The sequence below is a fragment of the Saccopteryx leptura genome, chromosome 8, assembly GCF_036850995.1.
Source record: "Saccopteryx leptura isolate mSacLep1 chromosome 8, mSacLep1_pri_phased_curated, whole genome shotgun sequence".
NCBI lineage: Eukaryota > Metazoa > Chordata > Mammalia > Chiroptera > Emballonuridae > Saccopteryx > Saccopteryx leptura.
In genome coordinates this window covers 57145895-57172722 of record NC_089510.1, presented here as the reverse complement: position 1 = coordinate 57172722, position 26828 = coordinate 57145895, and the positions used below count along the sequence as shown (strand labels likewise).

At 34.6% G+C, this 26828-nt stretch overlaps 1 protein-coding gene across 17 annotated transcripts in view; it reads left to right on the top strand.

Annotated features, from left to right (window-relative positions):
* The window catches only part of DLG1 (discs large MAGUK scaffold protein 1), a 301581-nt gene that overhangs the window by 239490 nt on the left and 35263 nt on the right, over window positions 1-26828 (top strand). For 4 of the 17 annotated variants that reach the window (XM_066347976.1, XM_066347971.1, XM_066347983.1 and 1 more), the window contains 8 exons: window positions 991-1167; window positions 3825-3894; window positions 8581-8680; window positions 17426-17467; window positions 18902-18937; window positions 20353-20403; window positions 22067-22168; window positions 22418-22590. In XM_066347976.1, coding sequence (XP_066204073.1) covers window positions 991-1167; window positions 3825-3894; window positions 8581-8680; window positions 17426-17467; window positions 18902-18937; window positions 20353-20403; window positions 22067-22168; window positions 22418-22590 — 751 coding nt within the window. Of the gene's footprint in view, window positions 1-990; window positions 1168-3824; window positions 3895-8580; window positions 8681-9354; window positions 9389-17425; window positions 17468-18901; window positions 18938-20352; window positions 20404-22066; window positions 22169-22417; window positions 22591-26828 lie in introns of all 17 variants that reach the window. The other 13 variants (XM_066347975.1, XM_066347981.1, XM_066347984.1 and 10 more) reach the window with 5 other exon arrangements.

The following is a 26828-nucleotide window of genomic DNA, read 5'->3' as shown; positions in this document are numbered from 1 at the left end:
ATATAAGAATTTCATTTATTTAAATATTATACTTTATAAGTAGTAGGACACACTATTTTATATCAATTTTAATTTTTTTAATATTTTCAATTACTGTATTAAATTAATACAGCATTTTTCCAAAATATTTGGCAGCTGTTAAAATCATCAGTACCTTTCATCATTGTTATTGACTCTGAAAACACTATTAACTAGTTTTAGGAATAAACAAACAGGAGGAATAATTAACTGGCAAAATGATTACTCTGTTCATTTAGTCTTACTAATGAATCAAATCTATCAGGAATTTGTTTTCTCAAGTAAGCCCATCAAAATAAAGAGAAAAAAGAATATCTCTTTAATATTTACTTTTGTTTATTAATTTAGAACAACTCTAAATTTGTCTTCCATTTTAGAACTCAATATAGGTATCACTGGATTACGCTAAAAGCATTTTTTAGTATCTTATACAATATTGAAAGAAATGGTAGACAGTATACCTAATAAACTATTACCATCACAAGTTAACTTTGCTATTTTTTTTTTTGTCTCGTTTTATATATGGCAATGGTCCCCAACCCCCAGGCCGCGGACCGGTACCGGTCTGTGGGCCATTTGGTACTGGTCCGCAGAGAAAGAATAAATAACTTACATTGTTTCCGTTTTATTTATATTTAAGTCTGAACGATGTTTTATTTTTAAAAATGACCAGATTCCCCTCTGTTACATCCGTCTAAGACTTACTCTTGACACTTGTCTCAGTCACGTGATACATTTATCCATCCCACCCTAAAGACTGGTCCATGAAAATATTTTCTCACATTAAACCAGTCTGTGGCCCAAAAAAGGTTGGGGACCACTGATATATGGTACAGAATTGAGCTTGGCATTATTTTTCCTACCATGACATATTATTCACCCAAATTATAAACATTTTAAGAATCCTATGTTTATTTAATATGTATAACATCATTATAAAAAGTAATTGTGGACTTTTTCTTCTTAATCTAGAGCCCTTTTTGATTATGACAAGACTAAAGACAGTGGCCTTCCCAGTCAGGGATTGAACTTCAAATTTGGAGATATCCTCCATGTTATTAATGCTTCAGATGATGAATGGTGGCAAGCCAGACAGGTTACACCAGATGGTGAAAGTGATGAAGTTGGAGTGATTCCCAGTAAACGCAGGTAAATATAAGTCCATTACAGTCTTATCACTTGAAAGTTGGGCAACATAAATAAATGCTGTTCCTTTAAATTTCTTTTACTGAGGTGATAATTTTATGCTTTGTTTTCCATATTGAGTTTGACAACCATTTAATTTTATTCACTTGATATTGTAACCAGTAACGTAATCAGAAAATATGATGCCCTTAAAAAGAAATTTCTCTAAAACTACTAGTTGCTAAAAACAAAGTAAGTATATTTTTTAAGTCACTGTGACATTTATCTATACAAGTACAGAGAGAGTTAAAAGCCTCTGAGATTTTCCCATTAAGATGATGATAAAACCTAAATTTTTAGGGCATTTGATTATATAAATTAGCTTTTTAGACCTTAAAAATGAAAGTATTATAAATAAATGCAAAATGTTTAGAAATATCTGGTGATATGCTTCACATATCTTTTCTTGCTTAATTTAGAAGTATTAGTGCATTCACTGTCTTTCGTCTTTGCTTTTAACCATTTATTATAATGTTTCTTTGGTGTATGCTTAGTAGCAGAAGTAGTTAAATGCAGATTGTTTTTGAAAGGAATGATTCCAGCATAGAGAACCCCTTCTAAGGTCTGTGAAATGCAGTTAAATGTCTCTACCTTTATAGGAAAGGTATTAAATATCAGTTCATAATTCCCCAAAGTAGCTATTTATGAGGTTTGATCTAGCCAAATCTTTGCCTAAAAGTCTTTTTTTAAGTTTTAAGATAGCCAGCAAAAATTATTAGTGAGACATTAATGTTTATTATAGCTAGTAAATTCATTTCAGGTCAAGCTATGATGTAATAAACTTGTATTTTTCTTACTACTGAGTTGGATTTAGACTTATTTTGTTGAGTCTCTATAATAAGTATGCCAAATCATATACCTATTTTAGACTTCTGCGTGTGGGTATGTGTGTAGAGGTTGAAGAGTAGGAATATTAAAGTATTACAAAGATACTTAAATATATATAGTAGATATTAAATATGTATATTAAGTATATATTAAATGTATATAGTATATATATTGAAGTTAGGGATTTGTAACCATTGTTGTCTATCTTCATATATTTAGCAAGATCCAACTATTTAGTTAGGTCTTATATCTGGTGGCAGCTTTTCATTTAGCAGTGTAGCCCTCAACATAACTTTTTACCTGGAATATAATATAGTTTCCTTTAAATTCAGAAATTCTTTCTCTGTGCTAGGTCAGTAGGAAACCTCAAATCTTAAATATAGAAGCGTTCCTAAAATTTGTTTTACCCCTTGGAGTCTCATATCTTACAAAGTCTTTACTGGAAGAAATGAGAAACATGGTTGACTTTGATAGAAAGAGATTTTTTTTCATTTTGTGTAAAAATTCTATAAGGTTGATTTTAAACCCCAAAATGGTATAAGACACATCTTGAGATGTCTACACATTCCACAAGGAATTGTAGTTCCTACAGTTCTTAGCTTTCTTTCAGGAACAATATTTACAAACGAACACAATTTAGTCACTCAACTATTGAGTGAACAAGATAATGATTAGAAAACAAAGCCATGTTGAATTGTAAATGTTCATTCACTAAATATTAGTTTTGCAGTGCTCTCTAGACAAATTATAAATTATTTATGTTATGGATTCTCAGGATTGCTATGGAATAGGAAAAAACATAAGTTTTAAATTCATGACTACTAAGGTTCTTTTACTATCCCACAATAAAACTGTATAGCGACATAATAAAGAAGAAGCATTTATTTATGGATTGTTTTGGTAGGTTTTTTTGCTATATACTAACATAATTGCTACATTGAAATCAAGGATTTATAAAAGCTCAATTTATGTGAAGTTTCGCAAAATGCATATTGGTGTTAAAATCAACTTAAAATATTTGTTACACTATAGTTTTGTTTGCTCACTTGCTTTGAACAGGTAACACTTTAACAAGGTTCAAAATTCAAAAGATGTAAAAGCTGTATGAACTCCGTCTTAACCCAGTTTCCCAGATAACCATTTCACCTTCATAGAGATAACTTAAGGTTATCAGTTCTTGTATATCCTTACAAAGATACTTTAAAACTCCCTGTTTTGTACACTATCATTGGTTAATTTTATGTCATTGGAGTTAACGTTTTTATTTCTCACCTTTTTATTTTTACATTTTTTAGAACTACAGAAAAATAAGTACAAGAAAAATGCAAGAATAGTATAAAGAACACCCACATGTCCCTCACCTGCTTTCACTAATTACTGACATTTTGCCCCATTTGCTTTCTCTCTCTCATATGTGTTTCATGCTAAGCTAACATTTAAACTAAAAAACAATAAATAAAGAAAACAGAAAACCTGGAGAATTGCTAAACTCAGAAGCCTTTGTCCTATAAAAATTTCATTATAGTTATGGAATTGAGTGCATATATAAGTACACATATATGTACTATATTTTGATTATGTCACAAATGGTTTTTTAAATAATAAAAGGAGTCCTGTATTTCATTTTTCATTTTTCAGAAATTCTAATTAATTTTGTGATGTAAACCTAGATGGCTTTGAACGATTTTAGAATATAAAAATGCCCTGTAGTGAAGTATCAGTTCTGATGATTTATAGTTAGACCCTTAGGTGTATTTGGTATACCTGAGAAACAATATTGGGTACTTTGGCAGGGTTGAGAAGAAAGAACGAGCTCGATTAAAAACAGTGAAGTTCAATTCTAAAACAAGAGGAGATAAAGGGGTAAGTATATGAAATCTTTTATTTCTGAAAATTAATAATTGAAGATAATAAATCTTTTATAATTCTTGTTTGAGCTATATTATTGAAGTGGGAAGGATTTTAGCCATAAGAATTACTATCTTGCTTTATAAATATTAGATCTTAAATTAAGCAATTTATTAAATTATCAAATTAAAACTGTCATTTGATGTATTCTTAACAACATACTTTTGATCAAGGTTATTTTTATAAATGAAATGAAGTTAGCCCTCATTAACATGTCCAATTAGAAACTTTTTGTCACCAGTATTAATCATGATAGTGAATATAATGAATCTTCTGAGAAAATAGGCTCCTGGAAAATTATTAACAAGATCAAAATGTCAAGTTTATTGGGGTTTTTTTTCAAGTGAATTCATGAAAATTTTCTTGTTCTCACTCTCTATTCCTAATATAACTTATTAAGAGAATCCATGTTTTAAATGTTTGAATCAATATGAATTTTTATTTTGAGGGAATAAAGAGACAGTTAAGAGGAGTTTGTAGATGGTCAAGAAATATTCAGAATTCTTTTACATATATTTTAGATGCGTTTTTTGTTTTCATTCACTTTTAAGTCCTTCTTAAAATGGATGTCAGTAGATGAAAAGATCTTACACATTTTGTCCTATAGTGTTTATAATTAGTTCAATGGAATATTTTATCAAAAAGCTTGAAGAAATATCTGAACCCATGTATTGAAATATTACTTGTAGCATTGTTTTCTGTTTTGCAGGGTTTTTAAATCTAAAGAAAAAGTTTTATATATCTTTTGATCATATTTCAAATAAATGTGAAACTCAGCAAATAAACCCTACTCTCTGTGCATCTCTGATATTACTAAGCACTCAAACTTAAAGCTTTAAATTTAAAGGATAGGAAATATGATCCTTGATCAAAGAAATTTAATGAATAAATTACATTATACATTCCATTATTTTAGAAATGATAAATTTCTTTAAAATTAACTTGTAGTTTTCAGAAAATGCAAAATTAAGTGTGATCTGAAGCAATATTTAAAATAGAAATTTTAGGGAGGAAAAAATCTTAAGTAAATGCTCAGGATTTGAAATATATACAATGCTTTTTGGCTTATTTTATATATGTCTTTTAAAATAATTTAGTAAAATATGCTGTCAATATGTTGGAAAAGGTTGCATGTTGTAACTTTTCTTTCATCCTATAAGAAGTTAACTGAATTAACGACATATTTAAATCTTAGTCTTGTTTGTTGACTGTAACCAACTTTATACACAGTCACTGTGTCCTAACAGCACCAAAAGTATGCATGGTACTGAGTGGGGTAAAAATACGCTTGCCATTGATATAGAACTGCATCTTTCTATAACACCATTTCCTGTTCTAAGTTCTTATTTTCTCCTTCCTGACATAGTTTATGGGCTTGGTTTTCACTGCAGACTTATAACATTTTAGTTTCTCATTAACATTTTTAACATTCATTTAACTATTTTTAAATACTACATATGGAGACTGTATATTCAGATATTTAATATATGTATCATGAATTTGTAATATTTTATCAGTTATTATATTTATTACACTGTCTCTTGCAGTGTAGCATTAATATCAATAAGTAATTAAGCAGTATTTTATATTGGAAATACAGAGAAACTGGAGGTAATACGTTTCTCCAGTTTTGTGTTTTCCCTACAGATTTTTGTCTTATTTGCTTGTGCTATTTTTACTTTTAATAAATTTTTCACCTGGAGGATGTTAAATGTAATGCAATTAATACATTCCTTAACTAACAAGCATTCCTTTCTGCCTCATATTATGATATCTTGACAATATCTCATTCTGACTAACTGCAAGATATCAAAAATCAAAAAACAGTTTAAACTTCATGTTTCTTTCGGTTGTTTTCTGTGAAACTGACTCTGACCACTCACTATAGATGCAATAGGAAGAGTAAATAATCTTTTATTTAAAATATTAGTTTTATCCCTGGCTGGTTGACTCAGTGATAGAGCGTCGGTCAGCGTGTGGATGTCCTGGGTTCAATTTCTGGTCAAGGCGCACAGGAGAAGTACCTATCTGCTTCTCCACCCCTCCTTCTCTTGCCTCTCTCTTTCTCTCTCTCTCTCTCTCTTTCTCTCTCTCTCTCTTTCTGTCTTCTCCTGTAGCCATGGCTTTATTGGAACGAGTTGGCCCTGGCCGTTGAGGATTGATCCATGGCCTCCACCTCAGGTGCTAAGAAGAGCTCAATTGCTGATCAATGGAGCAATGCCCCAGGTGGGCAGAGCATCTTCCCTAGTAGGCTTGCCAGGTGGATTCTGGTTGGGGTGCATGCAGGAGTCTCTCTCTCTGCCTCCCCTCTTCTCACTGAATAAAAAATAAATTAAATTAAAAAATAAAATTTTATCAGATATAAAAATTATGACCAAATTCAAAAGCACTGATTGTCACAAAAAGATTGATTTAGTTCTTCTCTAAATTAGATTACCATACATTTTCCTCTGTGAAACTTAAGTTTTCCTCACTTTCTCCATTCTAAAATTTGTATTCAAGCAAAAGTTTTTATTCAGGTAATGCTACTTGACAGTTTATAAAATAATTATGAGCCCGGCGTTATTTATAATATTTTTTTACTCAAACTTAATTTTGAACTGCCACTTAGAGGTATTAGAGACTTCAGATTTTACAGCAATCAAGACAGTCTGCTTTTGAACTTACTAATCTAGAATTATTGATATAAAAAGGTAAAAATGAAAGGTTAACCTTGTTTTTGCAGAGATTATTATTAAAATAAATTCTTTCAGGTAATAGAATTTGAGCTAAAAATCTCTTTGATCTACTTCAATACCTTAATCACCCGACCTTTTATGCTTAAAAATATAAGCATGCCAAATGCTGAGTGGTGTCAACGTACTTCAGAATAATGGTAGCATCCTATAACGTGGATAAACTCAGGAAAAATCAGAATAAAATATTTGTTCTTTATATTATTTCCATATAAAAAAATTACAATTCCTAGTATTGCTGGTGTGTAAGGCCATTTTCTTTAAGACGTAGGTGCCTATAACAGAAATTAAAAAAGAAACTATTCTGCTTTAATAGGCTTATCTTTATTTGTGGTACATGCTTTTAAATCTGTGAATACAGAAATGGGACAATCAAGAATGAAAAATAATTTGTTTCCAACATCTGTGCAATAAGGGACATCAAAACAGCTGTTCATCTTTCTTATAGCAATTATGTATAAGTTATTTAAATCGTAATTGTCTTTTTGGCTCTTATAGGCACCAAACTTTTTTTTTTTTTATGTGAGAGGAGGGGAAACAGAGACAAACTCCCGCATGCACCCTGACTGGGGTCCACCTGGCAAGCTCACTATGGGGCAATGCTTTGCCCATCTGCGGCCCTTGCTTCGTTGCAACCGGAGTCATTTTTTAGCTCCTGAGGCGGAGGCCTTGGAGCCGTCCTCAGTGCCCGGGGCCAATTGAGCCATGGCTGCAGGAGGGGAAAAGAGCAAGAGGGGGAGGAGTAGAGAAGCAGATGGGCTCTTATGTGCCTTGACCTGGGATCGGGACATCCACACACTGGGCCAATGTTCTACCACTGAGCTAACCGGCCAGGGCCAAAAACTTTTATTCCCTATTCAGGACCATGGTGCCAGTGAATTGAGTGTTTCTATTTTATTTATATATACTTTTTAAAATAGATATGTATAGTAGAGCTGAAAGACAAATCAGTTATGATAGCATTCAAGTTGGCCAGAAGAGTCCTTACTCTACTTCCTTGGTTAGATAGCACTGATGAATTTCTTGGTGGACTCTGTGGCCTTGATGGAGCCCTCTTAGTTTCCTTCCCGTTTTCTGATTAATGCCATAAGCATTTAGTTATCTTTTTCTCTTCAGAGATAAATAGAAAGATAGATAGATAGATAGATAGATAGATAGAGTTGTTTTTTAAATATTCAACATTGGCAACTTTTTTAATTGTGCCAATTTTCTTTTTCAATAGAGGTTTTTGTTAGTTTGTTGGAGTCACAGAAAAAAATAAAAAGGGGAAATGTGCTCAAGCAAAAGAAAAATGAAGGTTATTACCTAATATGTAAAAAATATTTGAACACTGTTTTTAAGATTTTTTATTTATTTATTCATTTTAGAGATGAGGGAGAGAGGGGGAAGAAAGAGAAGGCAGGGAGGAGCAGGAAGCATCAACTTCCATAAGGGCCTTGACCAGGCAAGCCCAGGGTTTCGAACCGGCAACCTCAGCATTCCAGGTCGATGCTTTATCCACTGCGCCACCAGAGCTCAGGCCTAGAGTAAACATTTAAAATACAATACAGCATCTAGCTCCTGGAAATCTAGAAAAATATGTGTTGCTATAAATAGATGTTAGCTTGGTTTGTACCATAGTAGTACCTAATCTTTTACTCTTTCCATTTTTATCAAGAAGCATTTATTACTTATTTTTAAGTATTATTGAATTACACTCTAAATTTATCAATATTTTCAGTTGTAAAACATTAGAATTAGAGGAGTTAATACAAAATTAGAAGTTCACTTTGTGATTAAAGTAAAATTCATGTACATACTTCACACTGTGGTCACAAGAGTCAGCTTCCGCAGAGCTACTAGGCTGGGCCTTTGTACACACAGACAGTAGACATCCCTTTGTTTTGCCCCTCCTTCTCTTCTTCAGCAGTCATTCAATGACAAGCGTAAAAAGAACCTCTTTTCCCGAAAATTCCCCTTCTACAAGAACAAGGACCAGAGTGAGCAGGAAACAAGTGATGCTGACCGTAAGTATGTGCATCCAGTGATCAACTGAAAATAAATGTAGAGGGACCTACTGCCCTGCAGTTGGTTGTTACCATGGAGACAGTTTCAAGAGCTGCAACAGGTTACTGATTTTTCTTTATTACCAGGGCAACTTAACAGGCATAAATTAATTTGTATACCGATCTTAACTTTTTCTGGAACCTTAGGAATTCTTAATTTAAAATAAACAGTATTTTTAATTTGTATGTTTAAATAATATAATTTGATATAAGGATTCTTGTAATAAACACTTCATATATATACTTTCAAAGAATATTTTAGAGGAAAAACATGGATACCTAGGAGCTACTTAATGATTTCTATTACCAATCTTTGATAAATCTCCTGGAATCATTTTATTTTATCCTATTTCTTTATCTGTAGACAGTTTGGATTTTATTTTTAAAATAACAAGAAATAGTCTCAAATTTTGCTACTCTACCCTCTGTGGTAGAACTTTCGTTCTTTTATTAGATTACATTTAGCTGCTAGTTTACTCCAAACATCCAAAACTCCACAAAAATGCTCTGAAAGATGTGCACCTGTAATGGTCTTGGAACTGTCTCTTATTGTAGCACCAATTTTATGCATTACTGACAACTATTTTCTTTGATTATTTTTTTATTGCTTGCTCTCTGGGAACTACTCTCTACAGGAGATCCCTGACGACATGGGATCAAAAGGCCTGAGTAAGTGATCAAAATACTCCCAAGTTATTTTTTAACCTCCATCTACAGACCTACCTTTTTTAGATACATTTTGAGAATCATGGTAGTGCCCTTCTGGCATGAGGAGGTGTATGATTTAGATTGCTTTTAGACTTTTCATGTTAATAAAATGCTTGGGATTTTTATTTCTGTAAAACACACCTTTGTTTTTATACTTAAACATTTTTCTTGTAATTTTTATGACAATTACTTTTGCTAGGGATTTTTTTAATATGAAGACTTCTTTATAGTTTTTTAGAAATAGTATTATCTTCCCTCATTATTAGAATGTAGAAAATAATCTTTGCTGTTTAATGTTACTCTTTTTTTGTTTAAAAAAGTCACTTTGATTCTGTGTTAGAAAAGCATTGCTATAATGTGAAACTATAAAGCACAGTAGATCTTAAATATTAGAGAAGAATTGTGGACCTCAAGTTCAAGTAGCATTCTGTATAGGGAGAAATTATGTACCTCTTTTTTTAAGGAGATTATAATTTATGAAGAATTATAAGAAACATTATCCTTTGTGTTTCATTTAACCATCATGTTGTTTCTGCTATTTTTGTTGTATTTTTCTTGTTTAATTTTCTAGCTAGAACTTAATCTTCATAGAAGGCATAGTACAGAGTCTGGCATATAGGAGTCAAATGTTGAAATGAATGAATGAATAAAGAAGTCACTTTAAAAAATCAAAATTTTAAAATTGGGTGTTTTCAGATTGATTAAATGAGAAATTTTACCAAATATTATTGTTATTTTAGGTGACAGTAACTCATAGAAGTAACATTTTAGACTAAAGTTTGTTTTTCGATAATTATTTTCCTTTGGATTATTAAGCATTTTGAAACCTTATTTCTTTATAACTTATTGATCATTAAGGATATAGCCAGTATTTTTTAACTTGCTAAGATCTACATTAATAATAACATTAAGTTTCATAGTTTTTCCTAATTTATCCTAACTCTGTACTGGAATTCTAATCTAAACTATAGGTACTTTTATTTCATTCTTAACAATTAAAGATTTATAGGAATAATTGATGTTTTTGTCTTTCTCTCCCTTCCTCTCTAAAATCAGTCAATAAAAAAATATTTTTAAGTGAGAAGAGGGGAGATAGACAGACTCTCACATGCACACCAACCGGGATTCACCCAGCAACCCCCATCTAAGGCTGATGCTTGAATCACCAAGCTATCCTCAGCACCTGAGGCTGATGCAATCTGACCAACTGAGCTATCCTTAGCACCAGGAGTTGATGCTTGAACCAGTTGAGCCACTGGCTACGAGAGGGGAAGAGGGAAGGGAAGAGAAGTGATGGTTGCTTCTCCTATGTACCCTAATGGGGGATTGAACCATGTCGTCCGCACACTGGGCCAGTGCTCTATCTACTGAGCCACCAGCCAAGGCCAATAAATTTTTTTTTTTTTTTTTTTTTTTTTGCATTCTTCTGAAGCTGGAAACAGGGAGAGACAGTCAGACAGACTCCCGCATGCGCCCGACCGGGATCCACCCGGCACGCCCACCATGGGGCAACGCTCTGCCCACCAGGGGGCGATGCTCTGCCCATCCTGGGTGTCGCCATGTTGCGACCAGAGCCACTCTAGCGCCTGGGGCAGAGACCAAGGAGCCATCCCCAGCACCCGGGCCATCTTTGCTCCAATGGAGCCTTGGCTGCAGAAGGGGAAGACAGACAGAGAGGAAGGCGCGGCGGAGGGGTGGAGAAGCAAATGGGCACTTCTCCTGTGTGCCCTGGCTGGGAATTGAACCCGGGTCCTCCGCACGCTAGGCCGACGCTCTACCGCTGAGCCAACCGGCCAGGGCAATAAATAATTTTTTTTTTAAGGTTTATATTAGACTGAAGGCAGTATTCTTTATATATAATTAGGGCGCATGCGGGAGTCTCACTATCTCCCCTCCTCTGATTTAAAATATATATATATATAATTATTTTTATTAGGCACACTTTATTATTTTTGCATGTGCCTCTAGGATTTGGCAAGAGTCACAAATTTACTATCACTGCCCCGGCCGGTTGGCTCAGTGGTGGAGCGTCAGCCTGGCGTGCGGAAGTGTCGGGTTCGATTCCCGGCCAGGGCACACAGGAGAAGCGCCCATCTGCTTCTCCACCCTTCCCCCTCTCCTTCCTCTCTGTCTCTCTCTTCCCCTCCCGCAGCCAAGGCTCCAGTGGAGCAAAGATGGCCCGGGCGCTGGGGATGACTCCGTGGCCTCTGCCTCAGGTGCTAGAGTGGCTCTGGTCGCAACAGAGGGATGCCCCAGATGGGCAGAGCATCGCCCCGTGGTGGGGGTGCCGGGTGGATCCCGGTCGGGTGCATGCGGGAGTCTGCCTGACTGCCTCCCCATTTCCAACTTTGAAAAAAAAAAAAAAATTAGTATCACTAGTGGTATCCTTTTTTTATCTCTTACTTTTAGAAAAAATTATCAGTGAAAGTCTTCAGAACTGGAAAATATTTCCATAGATTCCTAATGCTATAGAATTTATTTTGAGAATGATAACATGTATTATAGATGGTATGAATCAATATGTGTATCTACAGAATTTTATTATCTGTTGAGTCATCTGAAACCTAAGGAAAACTCATTGAAAAAGCAATTAAATGAAGATTTTAATTCCCATATTGATATTGTTATGGTGGATGATAATTATATCTTGACCAAATCATATTTTTATATTCATTTTAATTGAGGATTGGGACTTAGGAAGAGAAAAAAATGAAAGATGATCATTGACTACCAGACAATGTCATTTAGAAAAGAACTTAAATTTTTCTAGACAATGATGTAAGATTCTTTGAATGGTAGGTTTCTGTGCTTCATCTCCCAGGAATAGAAAAAATTTATTCAGCTAGTAACTGGATGATCAGATAAAGATTTTATATGGAAATGTTAAGGGAAACAAAAGTATCAGTAAAATTCTAATACTAGATATGATTGAACTTATCACATAAAACAGATAACTAGCAGTTGACAGGTGCCTGTTATTACACTGTAGAAAACACTGGAAAAGGGGTGGGTCAAAGACATTTGTGGTCTCAGCTATCTAAAGTTCAGAACACAGGGACTAAACTAAACAAAATCTTGTGTGATTTTAATATAAGAAAGTAAATGTGACCTCATTTGGGTATTCATCAAATCTTATTAGATTAGTACTCACAAAGGCATTAAGATCAGAAGGATAAATTATTCCAGAGAAACAAACCTATTGAAGAGATGTGGAATAGCACTGAATAACAAGAAAGATGTACATTTGCCATTTCATACAACTATGGGAAAATAGAGAATATTTAATTGAAGAGCAAAGAGAGAACAGTAATACTCTAGAATACTTTTCATAGACATGAATTTAATGATTCTACAAAGAAGAGAATCAGATAAATTATTGATTTGCTCTGTTGACAGTTGAGGAAACAATGAGAGTATTTGTCTTTCCAAACTTAATTTTGACTAACAAAATTAGAGTATGATGGAAATCTGGGCGAATGCAACTAAATCATCATAGTTTGTGGAACGCTAGAAATAAAAAGCTGTTTTTATGCTTTAAAACAGCAATTATAAATAAATTCAGAAGGAAAAACGGGCTAAGATTCCTTTATCAGAAACTAAAAGAAATACAGTTCAGGAAAGGGTACTCAAGTGAAATTATGACATACAGTTTCAGACAAGGTTGGTATCTATCTTCTTATATATATATATATAAATTAATTTTTATAAATTTTTATTTTGTGGAACACCTCAAAAACTTCCTGTTAGGCACAGAGGTTTCCTGTTACATATCTCTTTCCTTTCTTCTCATTTTAAAGATGTATTTAAGCAGATTTGTTCAGAGTTCTTAGATGCCAAAATAGGACTTATTTTCATTTGTGTTTAGAATAATTATGAGTCATAGTATTATTTGAAATTGATGATGTATATACAATTTCAAGAGCGCAAAGAGAAAAGACACGATGCATTCTTAGGAAGAAATATTTGATATAAAGATGAGACTTAGGTTTGGAGTGATTGTGGTCATAAACATCATAAACAAAATAAAAATAAAAACTTGAAAAATGTACTTTTATCATGTATATCAAAGGGATAATATCCTTACACTCTAAGTTTCTAACAGATAAAAAGAAACTAGGCCTGACCTGTGGTGGCGCAGTAAATAAAGAGTCAACCTGGATGCTGAGGTTGCCAGTTCAAAACCCTAGGCTTGCCTGGTCATGGCACATATGGGGAGTTGATGCTTCCTGCTCCTCCCATTTTCTCTCTCTCTCTCTCTCTCTCTCTCTTTCTGTCCTCTCTAAAATGAATAAAACCTAAAATTAAATTAATTAATTAAATGACATCTTATTTAAAAAAAACAACTAACTCTCCATTAGAAAAATGGACAAAGGATAGGAGAAGAATGCTCAAAAGAGAAATAAGAATATAAAAATGTTTGTCTCTAGTAATCAATAAACACAATGATGTTTTACCCATCACCATGGTAAACTTTTCCTGTAAAAGATAACCCTGCCTGGCCTGTGGTGGCACAGTGGATAAAGTATCAACCTGAATGCTGAGGTCACCGGTTTGAAACCCTGTGCTTGCCTGGTCAAGGCACATATAAGAGTTGATGCTTCCTGCTCCTCCCCCTTCTCTCTTTTTCTGTATATATATTTCTCTATCTCTCCCTCTCCTGCTCTCTAAAATGAATAAAAATTTTTAAAAAAACCCAGTGATGGAGAGGGTTCTATAGAATAACTGCTTTTCACATACGTATTACTATTGGGGGTGTAAATTAGTACAGCCTTTCTGGAGGAGCATATCTTTTGACCTTTTCAAGGAATTTATCCTAAGGATATTATTTGCCATGAAGATAAAGGTTTATGTGACACAGTGAATAGAGCATCAGACTGGGACGCAGAGGACCCAGGTTTGAAACCCTGAGGTTGATGGCTTGAGCACGGGCTCATCTGGTTTGAGCAAGGCTCACCAGCTTGAGCCCAGGGTCGCTGGCTTGAGCAAGAGGTCACTCAATCTGCTGTAGTCCCCCAGTCAGGGCACATATGAGAAAGCAATCAATGAACAACTAAGGTGCTGCAGTGAAGAACTGATGCTTCTCATCTCTCTTCCTGTCTGTCTGTTCCTATCTGTCCCTCTCTATCTCTGTCACAAAAAAACAAAAACCTGGGTTTGCCTGGTCAAGGCACACATGGAAATTGATGGCACACAAGGAAGCTTCCTGCTCCTTCCTTCTTTCTGTCTCTCCTCTCTCTCTAAAAATGAATAAATAAAATCTAAAAAAAAAAGAATATTTAACATTATTTAGAAATTACAGCCTCCCCAAAATTGAAATCATCCTAGTATGTCTTAAAGAGTGGTTAATGAAGTGTGAAGTATGGTTATCCAAACTTTGTGATATTATATAACCATTGAAAATCATATTAAAACATGACATGAAAAATGTTTACAAAATAAGTTTAAAAAGTGATATATAAACTTAAGATGACCAACTTTTTTACAATGGAAATGACAAAAATAAATTGAAGAAAACAATATTGTAAATAAAAAAACATTTTATTCATTGCAACAATAATACACTATAATATAAATGCATAGTATAAACATTTGTAATATTTTATATTGTAATTATGCTTACATGCCTGTTAATTTTTAATAATAATTGTAAGAACAAAGTACTCATTTAGATACAAATATGTCACATCACATGCAGTGGATTGACTTTGCATCGATCGAATATAGACATTGACAGATTAGTCATCCAATATCAAAAAGGAGGACACTTTTCAAGGGAGGACGGAACTTAACAGAAGGACTATCCTCCCTAAAGGAGGACGATTGGTCATCTTAATGAACTGGATATATTGTCTCAAATTTCTAAATATATTTAAGGCTATTTTAAATACTGTTGCTTGAACATTCTTGTACGTGTCTTATGGTGAGCATATCTATATCTTTCTGTTGGGGAAATAAAAGGATTTGCTGAGTCATGATTATATGTATATTCAGCTTTAGCAGGCACTTCACGTAGCTTTCTAAAGTACTTGTACCAATTTACTTACCACCACCCACACCTCGTATGTGAGTTCCAGTTGCTGCATATCCTTTTCTGTGGTTGGCATATGTGTTTTATTTGTATTTCTGTATTTTAGCCATTCTGATAGGTGGCAAAGGTAGTCGTGGTTTTAATTTACATTTTCCTGACAAGTAAAAACATAAACACATACATGTTTATTGGATATTTGAACATATATGATGAAGTGTCTTGAAAAAAGATTAGTTTTAATTATCAGGAAAAAAGCCATTTTACCTTTTTAATAAACTCCCAAGCAAATGATGATTATGCTTTTCCAAGGGCCATACTTTGAGTAGCAAGATTTTATTGTAGAATAGCTGTTGCTTATCTTAAAGAACTAACTCAAGATAAATAAGAGAAATCCCTAGAAATGATACAAAAGCAATTGTAGTAACTTTATCTTTTTATTATTTAACACGTGAGACATATTCAGTAGTAAAATAATAATAAAATAAACCCCACAGTATTATTTTTTACTTGGCTTCTATTATTATCAACTCATGGTTAGTATTATTTCTTCATATGCCCACTTATTCTCCCCCTCCTTCATTCTATTGCAATAACTAATGTTTCTTTTTTTACATATTAGAGATTGCAGTGTAATATAAATCCTAATATAAATTTAAGAACTATTTTGGCATTTTTACTTCTCAGAACGAATTTGAAGGAAATAGTGGAAAAGTTAAAAAGCTATATAAATGGAGGCATTCATAATTTGTTGATGTTTATGGAAAACAATTTAAAGCAAACCAAAATGTCTAAATAATAAATAGCAAGGTAAATTATGACTGATCAGTCCAATAGAATATTGTACAAGAACTTAGAATTGTTTGAGGTTTGTGAAAACCACTCTTTTGCATGTGCTTGTTATAGATTCTACTTAATTAATGTGCTACTTTAAAATATACATAATCGTGGTTAAGAAATTATATCTTCTCTTGGCAGGTTAGAATAACATACTTATTTTTTTACTATAACAACAATTTAAGAACTGTTATCTTTATTTGAAATCTTAAATTCTACCATTTGCTGAAGTTTTCAGTGCTACTTGATTTTAGGAGACTGTGGGTGGTATGATACAGCAGATATTTCTCCTCACACTTTTTCCTTCTTTTTTGCCTAACATAAGAAATTTAGATTTTCCTCTCTGGAGAAATTTTAGTTTTTATAAATAAAATTATGTTTTTTATTCAAGGGAAACATTTATTGAGAGGATACCATTTCATAACTCAGTTGGTCAGTAAACAGGTCACTTTCAGGAGGGGTCAGGCAATTGCAACTGGCATATTTACTTTATCTTTTTTGTTTTTGCAAAGTAACCATTGTTAATTTTATCGAAATAGAGTTTCTCTGAAATATTAATCTATTTTAAAAACAATCCCACCTTCTACTAGGCCCTCCCATTTGACTTTTATTGAGGCATCTGAACCCATGACACCCAATGTGCTTTATCTGTATGATCTCATGATATAGATTTTCATTTTTTTTCAGGAACAAACAAGATTATTTGTTTTTTAAGACATCCTTTCATTAAAATAGGCATCTATTTGCTCAAATATCACTTGTCTCCTTTGTCAGTTATTACTGTTTCATAAACTAAATAAAACTAAATTAAATGGTTCCCTTTTCTCTTTTGAGGTTTCATGTCTACAGTTAGACTAATTTAGGATCACTTTGACCTCTTTGTTCATAAACTGCATTGCGCAAAAATGAGGCAATGTCCTTAATTTGGTGTGGGGGGTTCCTGGCTAATTCATATTTATTTATTTGAAGGAAATAAACTTCAAAGAAAATCAAAAATGCTTTTTAAAAATTAATTGGGTATGTGTGGTTTATACCTTAGCATTTTGTAATGTTGCCTTATGTTTATTTTGAGAATTTGCTTTTTAAAACTCACGACACTGTATCTTCTTTATTTTTTCATTGTTTTGCAATTTCAGAGCATGTAACTTCTAATGCCAGCGATAGTGAAAGTAGTTACCGTAAGTGTTTTAAGTTATTTTGTCCTTTTGTAAAGTATGTAATATATCTTCTTTGGGTTTTTCTTTTCTGCCTTAGTGATGTGTTCTAAAAACTGAAAATTAGATGCTTAATCTTTTAAAATCAGGGAGAGCCAAGTAAAATTCAGAAAACTTGAAAAATAAAGTCATACCATATATACAGAAGTTACTTTCCAAAATTTTAATAAAATACTGAAATCCTTTTTACAAACAGTGCTGTTTGTGAATACAGTACATATTGTTATATATGTGTGTATATCTTTAAAAGAAATAAATATCTAGTTAAATAAGGGCGGGCAAATTTGTATTTTGCCATTTTCTTTAGTACTTCTATTTTGTTTAAACATGTGCATTAAAATATTTTTCAGTAATGCTAAATTATAATTGACTTTATTTTCTTTTTCTTCATCTCCAGTACTAGTCTAGGTCAAGTTATTGTTTATCACCAGCCTTTGGTGACCATAAGAAATGATGATGGAAAAATATCCAACAGTTGCTCAGATCATAACACTGATTTTTATTTTTGGTATCTTGTGTTACATTCTTGGTATTACAGTTGACCCTTGAACAACACAAGTTTGAACTGCACACAATCACTTATTTGTGGATATTTTTCCAATAAATACCATACATGTACGTTTTTATGATTTTCTTAACATCATCTTTTTCTCTAGCTGACTTTACTGTAAGAATACAGTATATAATACACATAACATACAAATTATTTGTTAATCAACTGTTTATTGGTAAGTTCTCTGGTCAGCAGTAGGCTACTAAGAGTTAAATTTTTAGGCCCTGGCCGGTTGGCTCAGTGGTAGAGCATCGGCCTGGCATGCAGGAGTCCCGGGTTCGATTCCCGGCCAGGGCACACAGGAGAAGCACCCATCTGCTTCTCCACCCCTCCCCCTCTCCTTCCTCTCTGTCTCTCTCTTCCCCTCCCGCAGCCGAGGCTCCACTGGAGCAAAGATGGCCCGGGCGCTGGGGATGGCTCCTCGGCCTCTGCCCAGGCGCTAGAGTGGCTCTGGTCTCAACAGAGCGACTCCCCGGAGGGGCAGAGCATCGCCCCCTGGTGGGCGTGCCGGGTGGATCCCGGTCGGACGCATGCGGGAGTCTGTCTGACTGTCTCTCCCCGTTTCCGGCTTCAGAAAAATACAGAAGAAAAAAAAAAAAAGTTAAATTTTTAGGAAGTCAAAAGTTATATGCAGATTTTGGACTGCACGCATATTCAGCATCCCTAATCCCCAAGTTGTTCAGGGTCAGCTGTATATTATTACTAAGCAAACTATATAAGCATGTGAGGTTTTAAACAGGTTTGGGCATGGGAGGAGGGAAGAGTACATGAATATTGTCAGTTCTAGCACCTTAAAAATTAAAATTGCTTTTCTAATTTTTTTTTACTGCTGTCTAATATGAAAGTAATCTTGATTACAGATGAGTATGGCTGCTCAAAAGGTCCATCTTGTTATTATCAATTTCTGTTTCTCATGTTGACAGTATATACTTTTAAATCCTCATTCATTTGATTGGTTATTTTTTCCTACATAATAATTACTTAATTTTTTTTTGGTATAGGAATGTGATTTCTTATATTTTATCATAATCAAAACAGCATAGTTGAGTAGCCTTCTAGACTAAAAAGAGGTAATAAAAGTATATACTGTCTGTCTCATCATTTGCATGAATTTTTAGGTGTGGGATATTCAAATTGCATGTTTTTGCTAATGTGTAAACCATGTTTTATATATAGTACTTTAAAAAGCAACTAGAAAGTATGTATTTTATATATTATAATAAACTTAGAACAATGAACTATGGTTTTAAAGCAGAAAAGAATATTTATGCCAATATATGAATTTAAAAGATCTATATAGCTGCATACATATAATATAAACCATTTACAAGTTTAATGAAAAAGTTGTTAAAGAATCTTGCTAATCAAGAAAAAATTTTCAAATATATTATCCAATATTGATTGTTTTCATCGAACCACTTGAATTCTTAACCCTTCCTATTTTCTACACATTTGTGTGTGTGTGTTAAGAACTGAAATTAACTTTTTTGTTCTTTTCACTGAGTCTAGTTATGATTTCTGAACTTTTTAATTTAAGCTATACTTAAGCTCTATACCTTTAATGTTAAAGGATTTAATTTAACTTCTAAAGTGCTTTTAAGATCAAAGCAAAAGATATTTTATCGCTTTTATTATCTATGTGATTCACTTTGAAGGAAAGGATTTAGTTTTATATAAAGTTTTTTTATACTTTAAATGAAATTTTTTAAAAATTGAATAAATGAATTATTAGAGTGACTTTTCTCATTGAAATAGTGACAGTATTATCTTTGCATTAAAATTTTATTGTAAAAAGTTATAATTATAAATATATATGTATACTGTCAAATATTTTACCTGGGAGAACTAAAAAAGCAGTAAATTACCTAATATGCACACATCTAGAACTGTTCATTAAAGTATTAATCTTTAAAAGATTTAATAGTTCTTTATAATTTTGTTATCAAATATCACCCCAATAAATTCAATTTAAAAAGATTTAATAGTTCTTAGATTTGTGGCATGTACTTGATATCACAAATGAAGATTTTAAAATAAATCTAGCGATAATCTGTAAACACAATAACAGAAAGGTAGTTATAATAAACAGCACATTTATATATTGTTTTTATATTTATCAAACTTGATGATTTTGTGATTTGCCACATTTTTTTACTAAAACTTGCCAGAAATAATATATAAAGTACCTTTTTCTACATCTTTGATATTTTCTCTAGTAATGTATATGTTATGTATGAAGAATTAAATTGGCATTAGTTATCTAGATTTTCTTATCTGTATTTTAACTTTCTAATAGGTGGTCAAGAAGAATATGTCTTGTCTTATGAACCAGTGAATCAACAAGAAGGTTTGTGAAGCCTGTTTATGTTTTATAATCTTCTACAAAAATACACTTCTTAATTTGGGAAATAGGTCTACTTCATATCTCAAAAAAAGTTATGTTAGCCCTGGCCGGTTGGCTCAGCGGTAGAGCGTCGGCCTGGCGTGCGGGGGACCCGGGTTCGATTCCCGGTCAGGGCACATAGGAGAAGCACCCATTTGCTTCTCCACCCCACCCCCCTCCTTCCTCTCTGTCTCTCTCTTCCCCTCCCGCAGCCAAGACTCCATTGGAGCAAAGATGGCCCGGGCACTGGGGATGGCTCCTTGGCCTCTGCCCCAGGCGCTAGAGTGGCTCTGGTCCCGGCAGAGCGACGCCCCCTGGTGGGCAGAGCGTCGCCCCTGGTGGGCGTGCCGGGTGGATCCCGGTCGGGCGCATGCGGGAGTCTGTCTGACTGTCTCTCCCCGTGTCCAGCTTCAGAAAAATACAAAAAAAAAAAAAAAATTAAAAAAAAAAGTTATGTTAGAATTTTCCTACATTTTTTTCCTGTTTGTATAAATGTAGAACTTTACTATTTGTATTTTATGAAATATGGGTGTTAGCCTAGAGCTTATTAGAATCTAGTGGTTTTGTATTGGCATTTTATTTCCTAAGTAACTTCTTTCCAGTGTTTATAAAAAAATTACTATCCTTCCAGTGACCTTTCTTCAAAATCTTGGAAGCGTATTTGATCTTTCTTTGTTTTTTATCTACCTTGTCCATTCAGTTTTAGGAACTATTCTTCTGCCATATCTTTCTTATTTATCACCTCTGTGTCATTTCTCCTACCACAATATTCATTCCGACTCTCACTACCAGTTTCTCTTTTTCCAGCAAGATCCCTTACAATCCAGTGTATGCAGTTATCTTAGGTTATTTTTCTAGATCTCTGCTGTGATTATATCACTTCTTAAACTCATTTTTTTTTGTCCTTTTATCTTCTTCCTTAGAGTTTCTACTTCAAAAGTGATCAGTAAAACACAGTACTGTATTTTCTTATTTGTTTTTTGGGTTTTTTTTTGTATTTTTCTGAAGTTGGAAATGGGGAGGCAGTCAGACTCCCGCATGCGCCCGACCGGGATCCACCCGGCATGCCCACCAGGGGGCGATGCACTGCCCATCTGGGGTGTTGCTCTGTTGCAACCAAAACCATTCTAGCGCCTGAGGCAGAGGCCATGGAGCCATCCTCAGCACCCGGGCCAACTTTGCTCCAGTGGAGCCTTGGCCACAGGAGAGGAAGAGAGAGACAGAGAGGAAGAAGAGGGGAAGGGGTGGAGAAGCAAATGGGCACTTCTCCTGTGTGCCCTGGCCAGGAATCGAGCCCAGGACTTCTGCACGCCAGGCCGACGCTCCACCACTGAGCCAACCGGCCAGGGCTCTGTATTTTCTTATTTGTAATGAGATGATGTTAACAGAAACATCATCTGCTAAAATGCTGGATTTAACTTGGTTGAATTATCAATCCTGTGGCTTCCCACAGGAGGGTGACTTATGCTTAAGATCTTAGTGAAGGCTTATAAACTAGCAATTTAAGCATGATTGATGGAGAAGAAAAAATGTCTGAAAACTTGAATACTTTTGCTCTCTGATGAAATAAAATACATTAGTATTTGTTTAGTGTTTATTTCTTTTAACATGCAGTTTATCTTTATAGTTAATTACACTCGACCAGTGATCATATTGGGACCTATGAAAGACAGGATAAATGATGACTTGATCTCAGAATTTCCTGACAAATTTGGATCCTGTGTTCCTCGTGAGTAACCCACATAAAAATTCTTAATATTATCCTTAACATTTTGTCACTAGGTGTGATAAAAGTAAACATTATAGTTTATAAGGATTTATATAGTTATTTTATCTGTTATTCCTTCATCCTCTATATTATTGTCCTTTCTCAAATTTAAACTAATCCTCTGTTGTGTTAAACTTTATAAAACATTTAAGTAGAAAATGGATTTGTTGTGTTTTTAATACTAAACACTTTAAGTTTTTTCTGTTAAAGATACAACAAGACCAAAAAGAGATTATGAGGTAGATGGAAGAGATTATCATTTTGTGACTTCAAGAGAGCAGATGGAAAAAGATATCCAGGAACATAAATTCATTGAAGCTGGCCAGTATAACAATCATCTATATGGAACAAGTGTTCAGTCTGTGCGAGAAGTAGCAGAAAAGGTAAGCATTAAAATGATCCTAGAATACAGCTTCTAATTAGCTATCCATTCGACAGTACGGAAGAATGATATGGGATAGAAACTTCTAATTCATATTTTTGAAAAAATAACAGATGTTGCAGCATTGATTGTTATGAATTTATTCAACTAAATATTTATTTTTGGTAGCTTTGGAAAATACAAGATGAAGAAGATTGATAGAATGAGGTAAAAATGTTAACATGAATCTCAGAAAGGAGGTTATTATTTTATGGTCCCATATATTTGCTAGGGATAGACCTGTGTTTCCAACATTTGGAATAACTAAGGAGCTAAGATCAGCAGTGTCAATCAGTAAAAATGAACCAGATGTTCAAAATAAGCGTGGTTACTGCTGGAACTGAGAAAAGTCAGAAATTTCTCCTGAATACTCATGTAATAAAAGACAACGTAAAAAATAGTCAACAATACTGTAACAAAACAAAAAAAATACTGTAACAGTCATAGATTATTCAAAACCATCCTTCAGGGAAGTATGATAATATACTGACAGTGAGTTTAAAGCAGTATTCAGGTGAAGCCAAAGTGTGTCCCAGACACAATGCTATGTTTAAATCACTCCTTGGGCCTAGAAAATAAACATCAGCAAGTTACTTTATATCTTCAAAACTAGTTGTTTAAAATTCAGTCATAAGCGCAGGCTCCCTGGCTTGAGTGTGGGATCATCGAAATGACCACATGGTCTCTGGCTTGAGCCCAGAGGTCACTGGCTTGAAGCCCAAGGTCACTTTCTTGAGCCTGAGGTTACTGGCGTCAGCAAGGGGTCACTGGCTTGGCTTGAGCACCCCTGCGAAGTCACGTATGAAAAGCAATCAATGAACAGCTAAACTGATGCAACTATGAGTTGATGCTTCTCATCTCTCTCCCTATCTCTCTCTCTTCCTTCTTCTCCTTCCCTCTCTCTCTCTAAAAATAAATAAATATTTTAAAAGTTTTTTAAAAATTAAAAATCTTAGTCTCTAAAGTAGTCTCTAGACTATTTTAAAATAGAAATAAAAATAAATAAATTTAAAAACTGACAGTCCTAGTACTTTTGGGGGAAAGGAGAACTTACACTTTTAATTTTATATTCTTTCGGAACCAATTTAATTTTTTTTGTCACTCATATATTTTATAAGAATAACTTTTTAAAATGTTAAAGACATTAATAAAGTAGATATTAGAAAAACGGAAGATCTAAAAATAATTAATACAGTGGACAACCACTAGCTAACCTGATTTCTTTAAAGGGAAAATCACAAATAATAGAAATAGGAAATGACAAGGGGACACATAATCATTGAAATCATAAAAGACTACTATGCATATCTTTACTTAAATAAATTTTAAAATTTTGTTGACATAATTTTTTTAGAGGATCATTCAAATTATTTTATCTGGGATGTTAAGATATATCCAAAATAATCTAGTATCCAACATTTAGAACATTTATTTTTTTTAATTAATTTTATTGGGGTGACATCAGTAAATCAGGGTACATATATTCAAAGAAAACATGTCTTGTCATTCAATTATGTTGCATGCCCCTCATCCTCCCCTAGAACATTTATTTTTTTAATAGATTTTTATTTATTGAATATATACATTGTAGTCAAAGAAGTAAATAGGATTTAGTTCACTCTGTAGAACAATGATTTTATACATGTGCAGAGAGATTCAAAGTGAAAGAAGTGTCTAATTTATCTTGGAGTCTTTTCCTTTAACATTTTTTTATCTTGGACACTTGAAAGTAAAATAGTATCTGGAACATGGTGCCTGTGCATTAACTATTTGTTGACTGATTGGATGAACAATTGTGCACCTACTTTAAGGAAACCATGGGTAGATAAAGAGAAAAAGGGATTTTCTACTTTTGTGATTGATGTAGGGCAATTTTACTATGTGGATACTAGTAACATTTGTTTTTATTTAATCAATAAATTATAATTGTTGAAAAACTGAAGAATTCAAAGAAAGGCCTAAGAGTGTGAATGAAAAAAGGGGTTTTGGCCCTGGCCGGTTGGCTCAGCGGTAGAGCGTCAGCCTAGCGTGTGGGGGACCCGGGTTCGATTCCCAGCCAGGGCACATAGGAGAAGCACCCATTTGCTTCTCCACCCCCACCCTCCTTCCTCTGTCTCTCTCTTCCCCTCCCGCAGCCGAGGCTCCATTGGAGCAAAGATGGCCCGGGTGCTGGGGATGGCTCCTTGGCCTCTGCCCCAGGCGCTAGAGTGGCTCTGGTCATGGCAGAGCGACGCCCCGGAGGGGCAGAGCATCGCCCCCGGGTGGGCAGAGCGTAGCCCCTGGTGGGCGTGCTGGGTGGATCCCAGTCGTGCGCATGCGGGAGTCTGTCTGGCTGTCTCTCCCCGTTTCCAGCTTCAGAAAAATACAAAAAAAAGAAAAAAGGGGTTTTATGGAAAGTAATCCCACAGGGTGATCTGATCATAATTCCTAACTGGGCAGGTCAAGGTGGGTAGTCATGCTCCAGGTGTAAAACTTCTTTAGTAAAAGGTTTATCTTTGCTTTAAGTCAGGGGTCCCCAAACTACAGCCCGCGGGCCACATGCGGCCCCCTGAGGCCATTTATCCGGCCCCCGCTGCACCTCCGATAGGGGCACCTCTTTCATTGGTGGTCAGTGAGAGGAGCACAGGATCCATCCTCATCCTGTGCTCTGGGAGTACTGTATGTGGTGGCACCACAAAGCACAGCATGGCTCACGTACAGTACTACTTCCAGTGATGTGGGATGCACGCATCACGGCTCCGGAAGCGCGTCATATCACCTGTTATGGCTAGCAGTGACAAATATGGAACCGGACATTGACCATCTCATTAGCCAAAAGCAGGCCCATAGTTCCCATTGAAATACTGGTCAGTTTGTTGATTTGAATTTACTTGTTCTTTATTTTAAATATTGTATTTGTTCCCATTTTTTTTTTTACTTTAAAATAAGATATGTGCAGTGTGCGTAGGGATTTGTTCATAGTTTTTTTTATAGTCTGGCCCTCCAACGGTCTGAGGGACAGTGAACTGGCCCCTTGTGTAAAAAGTTTGGGGACCCCTGCTTTAAGTAAACCCTCTCCATTGCTTCTGTGCATCTAGGTTAACACACCTTTAAAATAAGAGCACATAATCTTATTAACTATCCTGTAATCCAGAGGTTGGGAACCTTTTTGGTTGAGAGAGCCATGAACACTACATATTTTAAAATTAATTCCGTGAGAGCCATACAATGACCCGTGTACGTTAAGCATTATCCAATAAAAATTTGGTGTTGTCCCAGAAGACAGCTGTGATTGGCTCCAGTCACCCGCAACCATGAACATGAGCAGTAGGAAATGAATGCATTCTAATACATGAGAATGTTTTATATTTTTAACGTTATTATTTTTTTTTTATTAAAGATTTATCTGTGAGCCAGATGCAGCCATCAAAAGAGCCACATCTGGCTTGCGAACCATAGGTTCCCGACCCCTGCTGTAATCTAACCCCCCCCTTGCTTTCTCCCACCTTCATGTAATCTTCCTTTTGTTCCCTCCATAATTTCCAGCACATAAAAGAAACTGCAAAATGGTCCTTATCTGTTTTGGGCATTTATCTCAGTCTGTTGAGATCTTGCTTCCAGGTATATCTTCTTTCTGGCTTAAATAATTTTTATAATGGCCCTGGCCAGTGGTTCAGTGGATAGAGTGTTAACCTTGGATGCTGAGGACCCAAGTTGGAAACCCCAAGGTCGCCTGAGTGACTGCAGACTCACTGGCTTGAGCCCAAGGTCATTGGCTTGAGCAAGGGGTCACTGGCTCAGCTGGAGCCTCCCATCAAGGCACATATGAGAAAGCAATCATTTAACAACTAAGGTTCCTCAATGAAGAATTGATGCTTCTCATCTCTCCCTTCCTGTCTGTCTGTCTCTGTCTCTCTCTCTTGCTTAAAAAAAAAAAAAAAAAAGGAATAACTCGGTACTCTAGCATCAGCCCCAGACAGGGTTGCCAGTGGATCCTAATTGGGGCACATGTGGGAGTCTGCCTCACTATCTCCCATCCTCTCACCTAAAAAGAAATAATTTTTATAAAATTCTCTACATGGTTTTATAATGACAAGTGTAATTGATAGGATAATATCTCTCTTATTTTGAGGTTTTTTAAATTTTAAGGGAAAAAAACAATTCTCATTTAAAAACTTGTTCTTTAAATGATCATTTGCCTTTTATAGTGTATAACTAAAA